This window comes from Vombatus ursinus, unplaced genomic scaffold, assembly GCF_900497805.2.
Source record: "Vombatus ursinus unplaced genomic scaffold, bare-nosed wombat genome assembly UNPS02014821.1, whole genome shotgun sequence".
In the NCBI taxonomy this organism is placed as follows: Eukaryota; Metazoa; Chordata; class Mammalia; order Diprotodontia; family Vombatidae; genus Vombatus; species Vombatus ursinus.
Genome location: NW_020954599.1, coordinates 31,856,501 through 31,871,080, shown reverse-complemented (window position 1 = coordinate 31,871,080; position 14,580 = coordinate 31,856,501). Strand labels below are relative to the sequence as shown.

At 38.6% G+C, this 14,580-nt stretch overlaps 1 protein-coding gene across 4 annotated transcripts in view; it reads right to left on the bottom strand.

Annotated features, from left to right (window-relative positions):
* The window catches only part of IRF2 (interferon regulatory factor 2), a 133,414-nt gene that overhangs the window by 43,281 nt on the left and 75,553 nt on the right, over positions 1–14,580 (bottom strand). For all 4 annotated transcript variants that reach the window (XM_027837400.1, XM_027837399.1, XM_027837398.1 and 1 more), the window contains exon 2: positions 14,124–14,215. In XM_027837400.1, coding sequence (XP_027693201.1) covers positions 14,124–14,210 — 87 coding nt within the window. In that variant the 5' untranslated portion in view covers positions 14,211–14,215. The remainder of the gene's footprint in view (positions 1–14,123; positions 14,216–14,580) is intronic.

Sequence of the window (14,580 nt, the reverse complement as noted above, 5' to 3'; positions counted from 1 at the left end):
AGGCAGGTTTCTTTTACTTATTCTGTCACACATATCGGAATAAACTGCCTCTCCTTCCACCTGATCCCCATCTCTGTCTGCTGAGTCCTTCTCTTTCTTCAGGGTCCAGATCAAATGATACTTCCTCCTCACCTACCCAAACACTCCATCCATGCTGCAATTTGTCATAGCTTGTTTGAATTTCTTCTTTCCATAGAATCTAACAGGGACAGCTGAGCACAGGATCACCTCTACTATGAGAAACCCTTCCTTCCTCATCCCCTTTGAAGACCTGAGTCCAAAATAGAATCCATCTGGAACTGTGGAGGGGGGAGGAGTGAGAAGACCTACTACCACTGGGGTCATCCTTTCCACCTTGCCCTCTCCTCTAGCATAGGCAGCCCAAAACTCATCAGGGTTGTTTGACAGTTCACAGGGCTTGAGAGAGATGAGAAGTACCAATTCTATTTCATCTAATATGATGGAAGACAATTAGGACTTAACATCTGTCTTGCCTCTATATCCTGAAGACCCCTGGAATGGTTACTTGACCTATTGATGTAACCTAAGGATGACTGGGCTTTATTATTTGCCCTTTGGTTGCACCCTTAAGAATTCTGGGATTTTTCATCCACCCTGCATATGAACTTCCTTTTATGTGTTTTGCCTCAATTAGAGAGTGCACTCCTTGAGAACAGGAACTGTCTCACTTATTCTATTTGTATTTCCAACATTTAGCAAAGTGTTTATGTTATAGATTGTGTGTGTGTGTATAATGAATGAAAAAATATTATTTCCTATACATGCATAAATATACTTACTATATATACTTTGTAAATATATAGGAAATCCTTAATAATTTAATATATAATTTAACATTTTAATATACATATATTCATATATAGTGAGCGCTTAATACATTTTTTGATTCATTCATTGTTCAAGCACTTAGCACAGTGCCTGGCACATAGTAGCTGCTATAGAAATGCTTATTCCCTCCCCCTTCCCTTCATTCAAGATATAATGGTTATTTATATATATTTCTTTCCCACCATTAAACCATAAGCACTTTAGAGTAGTATTTGTAATACATATTTTTTATCAATAGAATCTAATACAGTTCCTTATACAATTAGTTCCTTAATAAATATTTGTAGAATTAAACTGAAGGTGGTCAACAATTCAATTCATTTATTAAAAATGTACTATGTGCAAGCCACTGTTCTAGGCATGAGGAATACAAAAATGAAAAAAATAAAAATAACAGTTCCTGACTTTAAGAAGCTTCCAATCTGGCAGGCCTCATGTACAAATGATAGGGACAAAAGGGAGGTAGACCCATTATTATGAGAAATTTAGATCATAGAACTATAAAATCTCAGATTTACTTAGAAAGGAATTCAGGGATCAAATAGTACAAAGTATACCTGAATAGAACAGGAAGGAAAGATAATTTTTACCCGGCTGAAAACAGTGAAGGATTCAAGGAGGAAGCGCTCCAGAAAGAGGAACTTTAATGGATAGGAGAGGCGACTCTAAGCATGGAGGATGGAATGAGCAGAAACACAGAAACTAGAAGGCCAAGAGAAGAACAAGGAACAGATAGAAGTACATTTTGGCCAGATTACAGAATAAATAAGAGAATGTAGGAGGAAAAAAAGTTGGATGGATGTGCAGGACTTTGGGTGCCAGGATCAAGAGAACTCAATTAGGGGGACAATGTGAAGCCATGGAAGATTTTTTAATATAGACAAGATATGATCATCTGTACAGTATATTAGGAAGATGATTTGGGCAGCTCTGGGGTAGATGGATTGGAAGGAGGAGGGACTGGAGACATGAAAACTTTTAGGAGACTATTAATAATAGTCTGGGCAAAAAGAAATAGTGGTTAAAGTAGAAGTGGAGAAGAAAAGTCACATATGAAGTATATTGTAGAGGTAGGTAAGATTGTATGATAAACCTTAAGTATTGAATCTCCTTTCTGATTTCCTATCACTATGATTTTACTTGTTTCTAAATTTAAGTAACCCCAGCAGGAAGAAATCATTTCCTACTAAAGGACTAACGTGAAACCGATAGACTTTGACTCTAAGAAGAAAGGAAAAACAAAATAAAACAGAAAACAAAACCCATGGACTAAGAAAAAATTAACAGTATGAGAAAAAAGTGGAAAAAAAAACCTTCAGTTAGTCTGAATTTTGATTTTTTTTAAATTGTAGAAGAAAATGACCTTAATGTCTCTCATTTTTCCCCTCAAGGAAATGGCCTCAACTAGGTCTTTCCCATCAGAGGTTTTCCTCATATTTAAATGAGGATTAAAGAAAAGGTTTTTCTCCCTCTTTTTTCTCATCTAAACGAAAGGGCTTCAATTAAGGCTCATCACAAGAGAGGAGAACTTTCATGTTTTTTTGAAGGAGAAGGAGAAGGAATAAAGGAATAAAGAAAAAATATCAGGGCGAAGGAAACTTGATTTGAATCCCAGAGTAGGGAAGACCTAAAAGGGAAGATCAACTCCTACAACCTCGGCAACAAAAATGAGATACATAGATAGATAGATGGATAGAAAGATAGAAAGATAGATAGACAGACAGACAGACAGACAGATAGACAGATAGATAGACAGATAGATAGATGCATGGATACATAGATAGATGGATAGATAGATAGGCCAGACAGACAGACAGATAGGGAGATAGGGAGTTAGATAGATAATAGATATGGAAACAGAGAGATTAGATAGATAGACAGATAGACAGAAGATAAGGAGTTGGATAGATAATAGATATAGAAACAGAGAGATTAGATAGAGAGAGAGAGAGAGAGATGGAGAGATGGATGGATGGATGGATGGATGGATGGATGGATGGTGATGATGATGATGATAGAGATGGAGATAGATGATAGAGAACAGATAGAAAGGGAAAGACATAAACAGTAGACAGATAGGGAGGTAGACAGATGGAGATAAGGTCTTTCATGATTACACTGGGGACCAAGGCACAAATCCAGAAGAGAATAACTCAAAAACATCTATAATAAAAACATCAAAGAAAAAGACAGCTTGCTCACAAGAACAATCAATATGCCTCAAAGAAAATGATACAAGGGTGGTCAATAGTCAGAGCAGAGGGAAGGAGAGCATTCCAGGCATGGGGACAGCCAGAAAAAATGCCTGGAGACTGGAGATGGAGTGTTTTGTTCATGGAACAGCCAGGAGGCCAGTGTCACTGGATGGAAGAGTGCATGTGGAAGAGTAAGGTGTAAGAAGACTGGAAAGGTAGGATGGCTTAGAATGCCTAACAGAGTATTTTGTATTTGCTCCTGGAGGCAATAGGGAGCCACTAGAGTTTACTGAGTTGGGGGGGGGGGGGTGTGTGACATAATCAGACATGCATTTTAGGAAAATCACTTTAGTGGTGATGGATGGATTGGATGTGGTAACAGACTTGAAGCAAGCAGATCCACCAGCAGGTTATTACAATGGTCCAGGAACAATGTGATAAGGGCATGCACCAGAGTGGTGGCAGCGTCAGAGGAAAGATGGGGGCACGTATGAGAAATGTTGCTAAGGTGAAATCGACAGGCCTTGGAAACAGCTTGGATATAGGAAGTGAGAGATAGTGAGGAGTCCAGGATGACTCCTAGGTTTCCAGCCTGGAGGACTACGAGGATGGTGTTACCCAAAGTAATGGGGAACATAGGAAAGGGGAAGAATTTAGGGGGAAAGATTATGAGTTGTTTTGGACAAGTGGTTTAAGATTTCTACTGGACATCCAGTTTGAGATGCCCAAAAAGCATTGGAGATATGAGATTGGAGGTCAGCAGAGAATGGGGCAAGATAGGGACATCTGAGAATCATCAGATGGTATTTAAATGATATCAGTGAAGTGGTATGGAGAAAGAAGAGGAGAGGGCTCAGAATGGAACTCTGAGGGACACCTACATATCACAAGATTAGAGACTGTGACCAGGCTGGAGTAACCATATTAATAACAAGATAAACAAAGATCACATAATTCTATCAATATGCAGAAAAAGTTTTTGACAAATGAGAAAATCCATTTCTGTTATAAACAAATCATCAGAAAACATAGGAATAAGTGGACCTTTCCTTAAAATGACAAATAATATATTTTTAAAAGAACTACTATTATTTGAAATGGAAATTTCTATTCTATTCTATTTTTTCTATTCTAATCAGGAGTGAAATAAGGATGTCCATTGTCATTACTTCTATTTGACACAGTACTAGAAATGTTAGCCATAGCAAAAGGAAGAGAAAAAAGAAATTAGGGAATTGGCTATAGCAATAAGGAGAGAAAAAGAAAAAAGGAATAACCATACATCTGAAAGAAACAAAATTTTTCCTTTTGGAGATGACATGAAAGTATATTTATTGAATCCTAAAAAGTCAACTAAAAACTTGATAGTAACCATGAATAATTTCAGCAAACTTTCAGGATATAAAATAAATCCACACAAATCATTACCATTTCTAAATAATGCCCCAAAAGGCAACACTACATGAAGACATTCCACTTAAAATTACTACAGAATACATAAAATACTTAATAGTCTTTCTTTCAAGATACATACAAGAACTATAATTACAAACAACTGTTTAAAGAAATAAAGAGATCTTAATAATTGGAAAAACATTAATTGCTCATGGATAGGATAAGCTAATATAATAAAAATGACAACACTATCTAAATTATTTTATTCAAAGCCATACTGATCACTACCAAAGGATTTTTTAATAGAAGTAGAAAACATGATCCAAAAATTCATTTGGAGGGGGAAAAGTTGATAAATCTAAAGAAATGGGAACAAAGGGGACCTAACAATGCCAAATCTCAAATTATACTTCAAAGTAGTAGTTATTATAGCAATTTAGAACTGCTTAAAAAACAAAGATTCATAGGTGGATTAGATTAGTTATACAATAGATAGAAATAAATGTATTTAAAACTCTAGATATTTGATAAACAAAAAAAACTGTAGCTACTGAAATAAGGATTCGGTATTTGAGAAAAATTTCTGAGAAAATTAGATTGAGACCAACACCTCATGTCCTAAACAATGATTAGCTCTAAATGAGTATACCACCTAGATATAAAATCAGATAAACAAATTAGAGAAACATGGGGAAAAAAATGTATCAGATCTATGGAAAGAAGAAAAAGTTCATGACCGAAGGATAGTAGAGAGGATCACAGGGGATTAAAATGGATAATTTTGGTTACATAAAATGAAAAAATGTTTTACAAACACAAATCTAATAAAGCTAAGATTAAAAGGGGAACAATTAATGGGGGGAAATTCTTTGCAGTAAGTTTCTCTGATAAAGTTCTCATTTTCAAGACATCCTCAATTGATAAATGGTCTGAGATGAACAGGCAGTTCTCATGGGAAAAAAGTCAGGCTATCTATAGCCTCATGGGGGAAAAAAAATGCTCCAAATCACTATGAATTAGAGAAATGTAAATTCAAGCAGTTCTGAGATCCCACTTCACATTCATGAAAATGGTAAAGGTGACAAAAAAAGGAAAATCATAAATGCTAGAGAGGCTGTGGGAAAACAGGCAGAATGGTGCCTTTGTTTAGACCTGTGAATAGGCACAACTATTATGGAAAACATTGTGGACTGATACCCAAAGAAGTTACTCAACAGTGTAACTTTGACTCAGCTAAACCACTGCTAGGCCAACATACAAAAGAGATCATTAAAGAAAGAGGGAAAGGTTCTATATATACAAAAATATTTATAACAGTTCTTTCTGTAGGGGAAAAAAAAAACTGGAGAGTAAAGGAATGCCCATCAATCAAGGAAGGTTGTGTGAATTAAGTTGTGGTATATGAATGTGATGGAATGCTATTGTCCTGTAAGAAATGAAAAAAATACATTATTTCAGACACGCTGTGATACTTTTATGAATGGACGCACAGTAAAGGGAGCAGAACTAGGTAAACAATTTATACTATAAAATCAATAATGTCATAAGAAATAATTTTGAGGACTTTTATAAACTGATTATGAGAATAAGAATAAATAAAATAATAATAATAATAATAATATAAGAATAGAACCAGAACAATTTATTCAATAATAGCACTATAAAAAAGAACTTTGGAAGTTGTAACAGCTGTGATCAATATGATGATCCTTCATCATTCTAGTAGACTGATGATGAAACATGCTATCCACGACAGAGAGGTGATGGATTTAGGGTGCAGAATGAGACACAGCTACTTTTGCGTTCAGTTATTGAGGGAATTTATTTTGCTTAACTACAAATAATTGAATAAGAAATTTGTTTTTCTTTTCTCTCATTTCTTTTCCTTTCGTTTCCTTTCCTTTCCTTTCTTTTCCTTTCCTTTTCTTGTCAATGGGGTGGGGGAGGGGGGCGAGAGAGAAAATAGATTTCTTTTAATTAAAAAATGTAGAGAGTGGTGGCAGGTTTGCCACAGATGTGAAATGTTGCGTTCCTTTTCAGATGAGGTCACTGTATTATTAGTTTTTACTTAGTTGTTTTACTTTGTTACAAGACCTCTCATGAAGTAGGAGTAATCTGTTTGAAATATATATAAGAAAAGTCAACAAAACTTTAAAAAAGGTTTCTTAAGTATGAGACAGATGGTGGTGGGCAAAAGGTAAAGCAGACAGCACTTGCCATCTGAGGAAAAAGCTGTGACATCATCCAGAAACTCCCGGCCCATCTTTTCAGCATCCCTTTCGAGAGGCTTGGCCACCACAGGTGAACCTTTCTGTGACAAAATGCACAGTTTTAACTAAAACTATTTCTGGACATCTCAGAGTTTCCTGAAAGCAAACTACTCCTTGGTCATTCTATTTTAAAGTTCATGTATTTCAAAAGGAAAATGTACAATGATGAGAAACAAATTTTAATATAGGAAACAGAGGGCAAAAATGCCATTGTACTTATAAAAACATTTTACACACACACACACACACACACACACACACACAGATATTAAAGGAGCTTTCATGAAAGGGCTTATTCTTTTTGTGTGTGTATGCCAGAATTGGCCTCAAAACACTCAGTGCCTAAAGACACCACGTTTATTATAGGGGCCAACTTTCAAAAGAATTTGTTCTATGTACTTTGGCAAGAACAGTGATACTGTGACTATAGGAAAAATGAATGAAATACGGAAAACCACATGTGTGGACAAGAGTTTCTTTGGAGAACATGTTCCCACTAAACCTGCTATCATGAAGACCAACATCTAAGGCATGATGCCATGAAGTGATGTCTGGTCTTCAAAGAGGTTATTTCCGTTGGGGGGAAAATCAAAATAAAAAAAAAAAGAAGAGCATTAACATATAGTTTATTTATTCTTCATAATGGACTCAACTCAATAACTCAACTAACTCAATAAGTTAGTCCTCAACTACAGGACCAGCATTCTCCTTGTTCTCCTGTGACTATCCATGACATATTTAAGCTTACGAGGGAAGTGCTGATTAAGGGACCTTGGTCATGTCATGTCACTTTTCTGAGCCTCAGTCTCCTCATCTGGACAATTAGAGTGTTTATAAGATGACCCTAGTCAAGTCACTTAATTTCCCTGGGTCTCAGTTTCCTCATCTTATAAAATGAGGTTAGATGAGATGGCCTCTCAGTCCCTTCCAACTCGAAATCTAACGGCCCTTTCAGCTTTAAGAGTTAATGATTCTAACTTTAAAAGACTATGATTTTGGATGTTTAAAAAAAAGTTTGGAGAAAGTTGTGGTTTATTTTAAATGAAAAAGTGGTCCAAACCAGCATGAACTTTAGCCCAGGTCACTATAATTCACTCTCATATTCAAAAGCAATGATGCTAATGAGGGTAGATGGTTCTACAAGTGAGAGATGATGATGCTTTTCATGAATGAGTCAAGACAAAAAGCATTTATTAAGCACCTCATGTATGTCAGACACTGTGCTAAGTGCTGGGAATACAAAGAAAGGCAAGTACTGTTCCTGCCCTCCAGGGGCTCACATTCTAATGGGGGAGATAATATGCAAACAACTGAGTACAAACAAGACATGTACATCCAGGGTAAATTAGAGAAACTTCAGAGAAAAGACATTAGTAGTTGGTGGGGGAGGGAGGAAGGAAAGGCCTCTCACAGGAGGTAGGATTGGAGCCAACCCATCTGAGTATCTAGTGCAAATGCTAATGTTGAAGCTTCTGTGTGAGATGAGAGAAGAAACAAGCATTTATTAAGTGCCTACTGTGTGCCAGGCATTTTATAAATATGTTCTCATTTGATCTTCACAGCAATTTTGGGAGATAGGTGCTATTATAATCTCATTTTACAATTTAGGAAACTGAGGCAAATAAGGATTAAGTGACTTGCTCAGGGTCACACAGCTAGTAGGTGTCTAAGTTTACATTTGAACTCAGGTCTTCCTGACTCGGATCAGGGTTCCATTCATTGCCTACCAGGGCTGAGAAAGCTAGTGTAAGACCAGAACCAGTCTACCCTGGAGTGCCCAGCACACACTAAAGCAACAATGAGAACCATTTGTAGCTCTCCTACTCTGTGAGTCTGATACAGGCCCTAAGCAGAAACCCGTCCATTCAGAAATGGAACAGATGGGCCCTGCTCAAGTTTAAAAAAAAACAAAAAGCAAACTTTCATTTAATAGCCATTTAGCTCTGCCTAAAACTGAAGAGAATAAACACCCCTAGGTGTGAACACATTCTGCTGCCTTCCTCTAGTTTTCAAAGGCAAACGCTGAATAATTAGCAATTCCTTTCAAACAGGTTGACTGTTTTGTTTATTCTTGCCAGATCTGTTGGAGGAAACCTGATGTTCGCACCACTGTTTCAGAGCAGATTGATTGGGTGGTTCTGAACATCCATAAATGACTCCATGCCCTTGGGTAGAGTCCATCCAGCCATGTGCAAACACAGATTTCCACTATGAGTCATGGTACCATGCCCATAGGAGGTGTTCAATAAATATTCATTGACTTGAACGGACTCCCACATTGTAACAGCTTCCAAGAAGGTCAGACCAACAAAGTTCACAGACCCTACCTGAGCAAATGCTACCTTCCTTCTCCCACGGACTGCCTGAGGCCAAGGCCCATTAAGAGTAAACAGGTTAGGAGAGCAGGGTTATAATAGAGGAAGAACTGAAAAATAAGGGAAGGAAGAAAAGTGTTCTTCAAAACCACCATTCAGGAGGATCCACAGCCTCACAGAATAGGAGAACTAGAAAGGAGCTTACAAGTCATTCAGTCCATCCATTTTACAGACCCCGAGAATGAGCCAGAAGCAGAAGCGATTTGCCCATAATCACCCAGCTGATAAGTGGCAGAAATGGGGCCTAAAACCATGTCTTAATACTCGAGCCAAGTGGGGGCAGTTAGGTGGTGCAGTGGATAGAGCACCGGCCCTGAAGTCAGGAGGACCTGAGTTCAAATCCGGCCTCAAACCAAACACATGACATTTACGAGCTGTGTGACCCTGGGTAAATCACTTCACCCCAAATGCCAGTAAAAAAAATTTTAAAAAAAGAAAAATATTTGAGCCAAGTGGCTGCTAGGTAGTGCAATGGATAGAGCAGGGCTTCTTAAACTTTTTCCACTTCTGACCCTTTTCAAGGTTGGGCAGTGTTCACTGACATTGCATGGCAGCACACACAGTGCAAAGTGCGCATGCTTTGTGTTCAAAACCAAGGCTGCGGTGAAATTGCACAATGCAACATGGGCAAGCACTGCCAGAAACACTTTGGACTCATTACACATTTGATTTTTAATTAATTTTTGATCGTTGTACATTCAGGAACCTTTAATGTTGCTAAATTTTTCACAACCCCATGGGGTCACAACCCCCAGTTTAAGAAGAACTGGGATAGAGCACTGGACCTGGAGTTAGGAGGAGCTGAGTTCCAATCCGGCCTCAGACACTTACTAGCTGCATGATCCTGAGCAAGTTACTTAACCCTGTTTGCCTTAGTTTCCTCATCTACCAGGGCTGAGAAAGCTAGTGTAAGACCAGAACCAGTCCACCCTGGAGTGCCCAGCATACACTAGAGCAACAGTGACAGTAAAATGAGCTGGAGAAAGAAATGGTAAACCACTCCAGTATCTTTGCCAAGAAAACCCCAGTTGTCCAAAGGAAAAAAAAAAAGATGAACCAAATTCTTCTCACTTTGTAAACTCCTTGAAAGCAGGGGCAGGAATTTGGGGCAGGAGGCAGAAATGCTTCCTGTGTATCCCCAGCACTTATTACAGTGCCTGACCCATATTAGTCCATTAATAAATGCTTGTAGACCTGATCTTACTCTACCATGCCATCTGCAAAAGAATACTGTAGGTGGAAAGACTGAAACTACTGCCCAATTGTAGATTGGAAAGTAGCAGGGAGAGATTGGGCCACAGAGGAGCTCACCTAGGGGGACGCCTCAGTATGGAGGCAAATCTATCATCCCATCCTATTTTCAGTTGTTAAAATTTTCTTTTTAAAATTTTCTGTTGGAAACTTAACAATCACCAACAAACACAAATATTTGAATATGAAAAAAAGGAGAGGATTGCATAAAGAAATATGGACTTCTGACACGTACAGGTTCATACACACACACACACACACACACACACACACACACACACACACACACAATTTTACAAGGCAGTAGCAAAAACAAAATTTGCCAACGAAGCTCACGAGAACCTGTTTATGTCAGCTTCATTCACAATCCTGCCCCACCTCCCCCAAAGTCTTTCGCCCTCCCCAAGAAATGAGGCTCATAGGTAGCATGACAGAGATAGAATGGAAGAGACAAAACCCCCCATTTTAGAGGTGAAGAAAACTGAGGCCCAAAGAGATTTGAGTGATTTGTCCAAGGTCTTTAGGTGCATTAGGATTCACATTCAGCTCCCTTGACTTCCAATTTCTTTCTCTCTTGTTTTCTGATTCCTTAAAAGGCTATTTCAACTTTCATTGGCCTTGGGGCAAGACTGCACAAACAAGGTGACCCCTGCATGGCTCAGTGGAGGTGACCTTCAGTTCCTGAATTCCATTCCAAAGGAGAACAAGTTCTGAAAGGTTTGACCATTCAGGAAAGGCTTCAAACTATGGTTTCCAGTAACAGACTGACTCTGTTCCCCTGAGGACCAATCTAGTTAATCACAGAGGCACATCACTTGTAGGCTGACCACCTGGTGATTTTTTTTTTTTGCCATGATGACATATGAAAAAAGAAGTCCCAGAGCAATAAATTCTCCAGTCTCTCTGCCAGACTTTCAGAGAAATAGGAGTACAGATTTGGAGCTGAAAGGGACCTTAAAAATCACCTAATCCAATCCCCTCATTTTCCCCATGAGAGTTTGAGTGACTTTCCTAGGGGCACACAGGTAATAAAGGAAAGCAATACTGGTTTAAAAGACTAAGTCATTTTGACTATTATAAATAATCGAATTAACTACAAAGGACCTATGAGGGAAGATGCTATCTGCATCCAGAGAAAGAACTGATAAATAGAAGTGTATATAGAATGATTTTACATTTATATACATATTTGTATATAATGGTAACCATATCGAGGGCATGGGGGAAAGGGAGAGAGGAAGAAAAAAAGGAAAAAAAGAATGTTACATGATAACTTTATTATATATTTTAAAGGAATAGCAAGTTGTACATAATAGATTTGTAGTTTCATGTGCAATCACCTTTTTTTAAAAAAATTCTACTATGTTGTAGAAATGCTTGTTTTACTTTTTAAGTTCAGAATAAAACAAAATTTTAAAAATAAAGGCAAGGGAACAAGCATTTATTAAGCACTACTATGTTCCAGGCACAGTGCTAAGCCCTTTTACAAATATTATCTCATTGCATACTCACAACAACTCTGGGAGGTATGTGCTATCACTATCCCTATTATACAGATGAGGAAACTAAGGTAGGCAGAAGTTAGGTGACTTACCCAAGGTCACACAATAAGTGTCTGAGACCAGATTTGGAGTCAGGTTTTCCTGACCCAAGTCTATCGCTCTATCCACTGTGTCACCTGATGATATCTTAAAAGGCTATTTCAACCTTCATTGGCCTTGGGGCAAGACTGCACATACAAGATGACCCCTGAATGACTGAGTAGAGGTGACCCTCTATGCCTAATGATAATAACTTATTCTTATATAATACTTTAAAGTTTAAAAAACACTTTACATGTATTATCTCAATTGATTCTCACAACAAGGCTGTGAGGTTGGTACTACAGATATTATTATCACCATTTTACAGAGAAGGAAACTGAGACCATCTCAAAAAAAAAAAACTTCAGTAGGTCTAAGAACTACTCTAAAGAGGCACAGTAACAAGTGAAAAGGAGGTAACAGTAGCCCCACTATGGTCTGTCCTAGTCAGACCATATCTGGAGAGTACTGGATTTAGTTCCAGGTAGTATCAAAGCCAGGATTGGAACCCAGGTCCTCTAATTTAAAAATCATTTAAACAAAACAGAAGCATAATGAATACTTTTACTCACAATAGGGAGCATAGGGCACTGCACAAAGAAAGGGTACGATAAACATTTCTTAACTGCTTGATTTAATGTGTACTTATAATAAACCTCAGATGATTAATAAAGATATAGAAGCATTCTGTTTAAGAGATGGTATTATAATTAGCACGGGTGAAGTGGTAGAGGAATGAACTGGTACTATACCCACCCATTCGGAATTTAAAGGGTTGCCCTGGGGTTTCAAAAAAAAATAATACAAAAGCAATGTTTACTATATGATATATACAACATGAGGCATTATGGTATAGTGAAAAGAACAATGAATTTTTCCATTAGATTGTAAGCTCCTTGAGGGCAGGGACTATCTTTGGCCTTTTTTTGTATCCCCAGCACTGAGCACAGTACTCGGCACATAGTAGGTATTTAACAAATATTGACTGACCAAACTGGAACCCCAAAGCATTGTGATGGAATCTCAGCTTTTCTATTCACCATTAGCGTGATCCAGGGCAAATCATAACCCCTCTAGACCTCTATTTTCTTGTCTGTAAAATGAAAGGTCTGGATTAGATGATCATTAGGTCTCCTTGTGCCTCTAAATTCTATAATCCTGGGTCTCTGAGAACTTCATTAATCATGAAAGGTAGTTAGGACAATGAGGGCACTAACTTAATTAAACTGCTCTAAGTGATACCCCACTGGGTGACCAGGCTACTGAAAACCTAACAAGCAAAGGTCCCGGGCCATTTAAAACAGGAGGAGGAAGGTGCTATCCTAACCCCAGGCAGAATCAGCGGCATACAACTAGTGAAACCCACCCCACTGGACTGGGGACACTTCCTGCTGAAAGCCAACAGCTTGTATGACTCAAATATTCTTTAGGCCACAGAGCTGCAGGCCCTGTGCCCTGGCTCCAGTGTTTTTCTAAGAGGCCACTTCAGAAGCAGGCAATCAATCACAAAGGAGACTGCCAGTTCCAGGCAAATGACTCCCTATTTCAACCTGGCTTAAAATTCAAGCAGAAACCATGCCCAGGGTTATAATGGGGGAAGTAGGGTGATATGGTGGAAGCAGTCTTGGATTTAGAGTCAGAAATTTGGGGTTGAATCTCTGCTCTGTCACTGAGCATTTTGAATGAGTTACTTTATCTCTGGGCCTCAGTTTCCTCATCTGTAAAATAACATTCTCCAACGGTACTTAAGTTAACGTTAATCTAAGTTATAAAAAATAACTTTGATGAAGTCTAAGGTCCCCCCTCCCAACTATGAAATCCTGTGGAGGCCTTTCCTCACCTTTTCTGTTTCAAGAAGTACTCTCTGGTAGGAAAGGCATGGGGGGGGGCGGGAAGGAGCATCAGAAGGATGATGAAGAATGCAAAAAGGGGTGGGGGGGAAAGACCCACAACTACAGAGGAACACAAACTGAAAAACAAAATTGTCATCCCAAGGCTAAGAAGCTCAAGTTAGTAAGAACTAAAAAAAACCCCAATCACAGCGAGTCATGTATGCCTAGCACTCAGTGATTGAAATCAGCAAGCATTTGACTGCCTTGTTCTGAGTACGTGGACATCAGGCTTCCTCTGATTTTCATCCAACCACATGCATAAGCTCACACGAACACACAGCCCCTCCCACACACACAAAAACAACCCGCTTACCTTGCTTAACCATTTTAGCCCGGGTATTGTATTCGAGTTTATTTGCTCTTCCAGCCACGGGCGCATTCGCATCCTTTCCACAGGCATAGTTCCTTTTTAAAGAAGGGAAAAGACCACATCAGAATGGTTTTGCAGCCGTATCCACAGTTACAGCAGAAAGTTCTGCATTCTTCTCTGACTTCTACCTCTATCTCCAAATGTGTGATTTGCAGAAAAAGTTAATTCAGGCTCTTTGTCTTGGAGATAGTCATTTAGCTTCCACTTCAGGCTCACACGCCACCTTTATCTTGCGGGGGCGAGGGGACAGCATCAGCCACCTGGTATATTTCATATCAGCTGTCAGGTGGGATTGCCAACTCGATCCCCCTGAGGACAGATGCCTAGGTAGCAAAAATCCCCCAAAACCAATCTATTCATCTCCCTTGAGGCATACCCCATCATCACACAGATACAATTT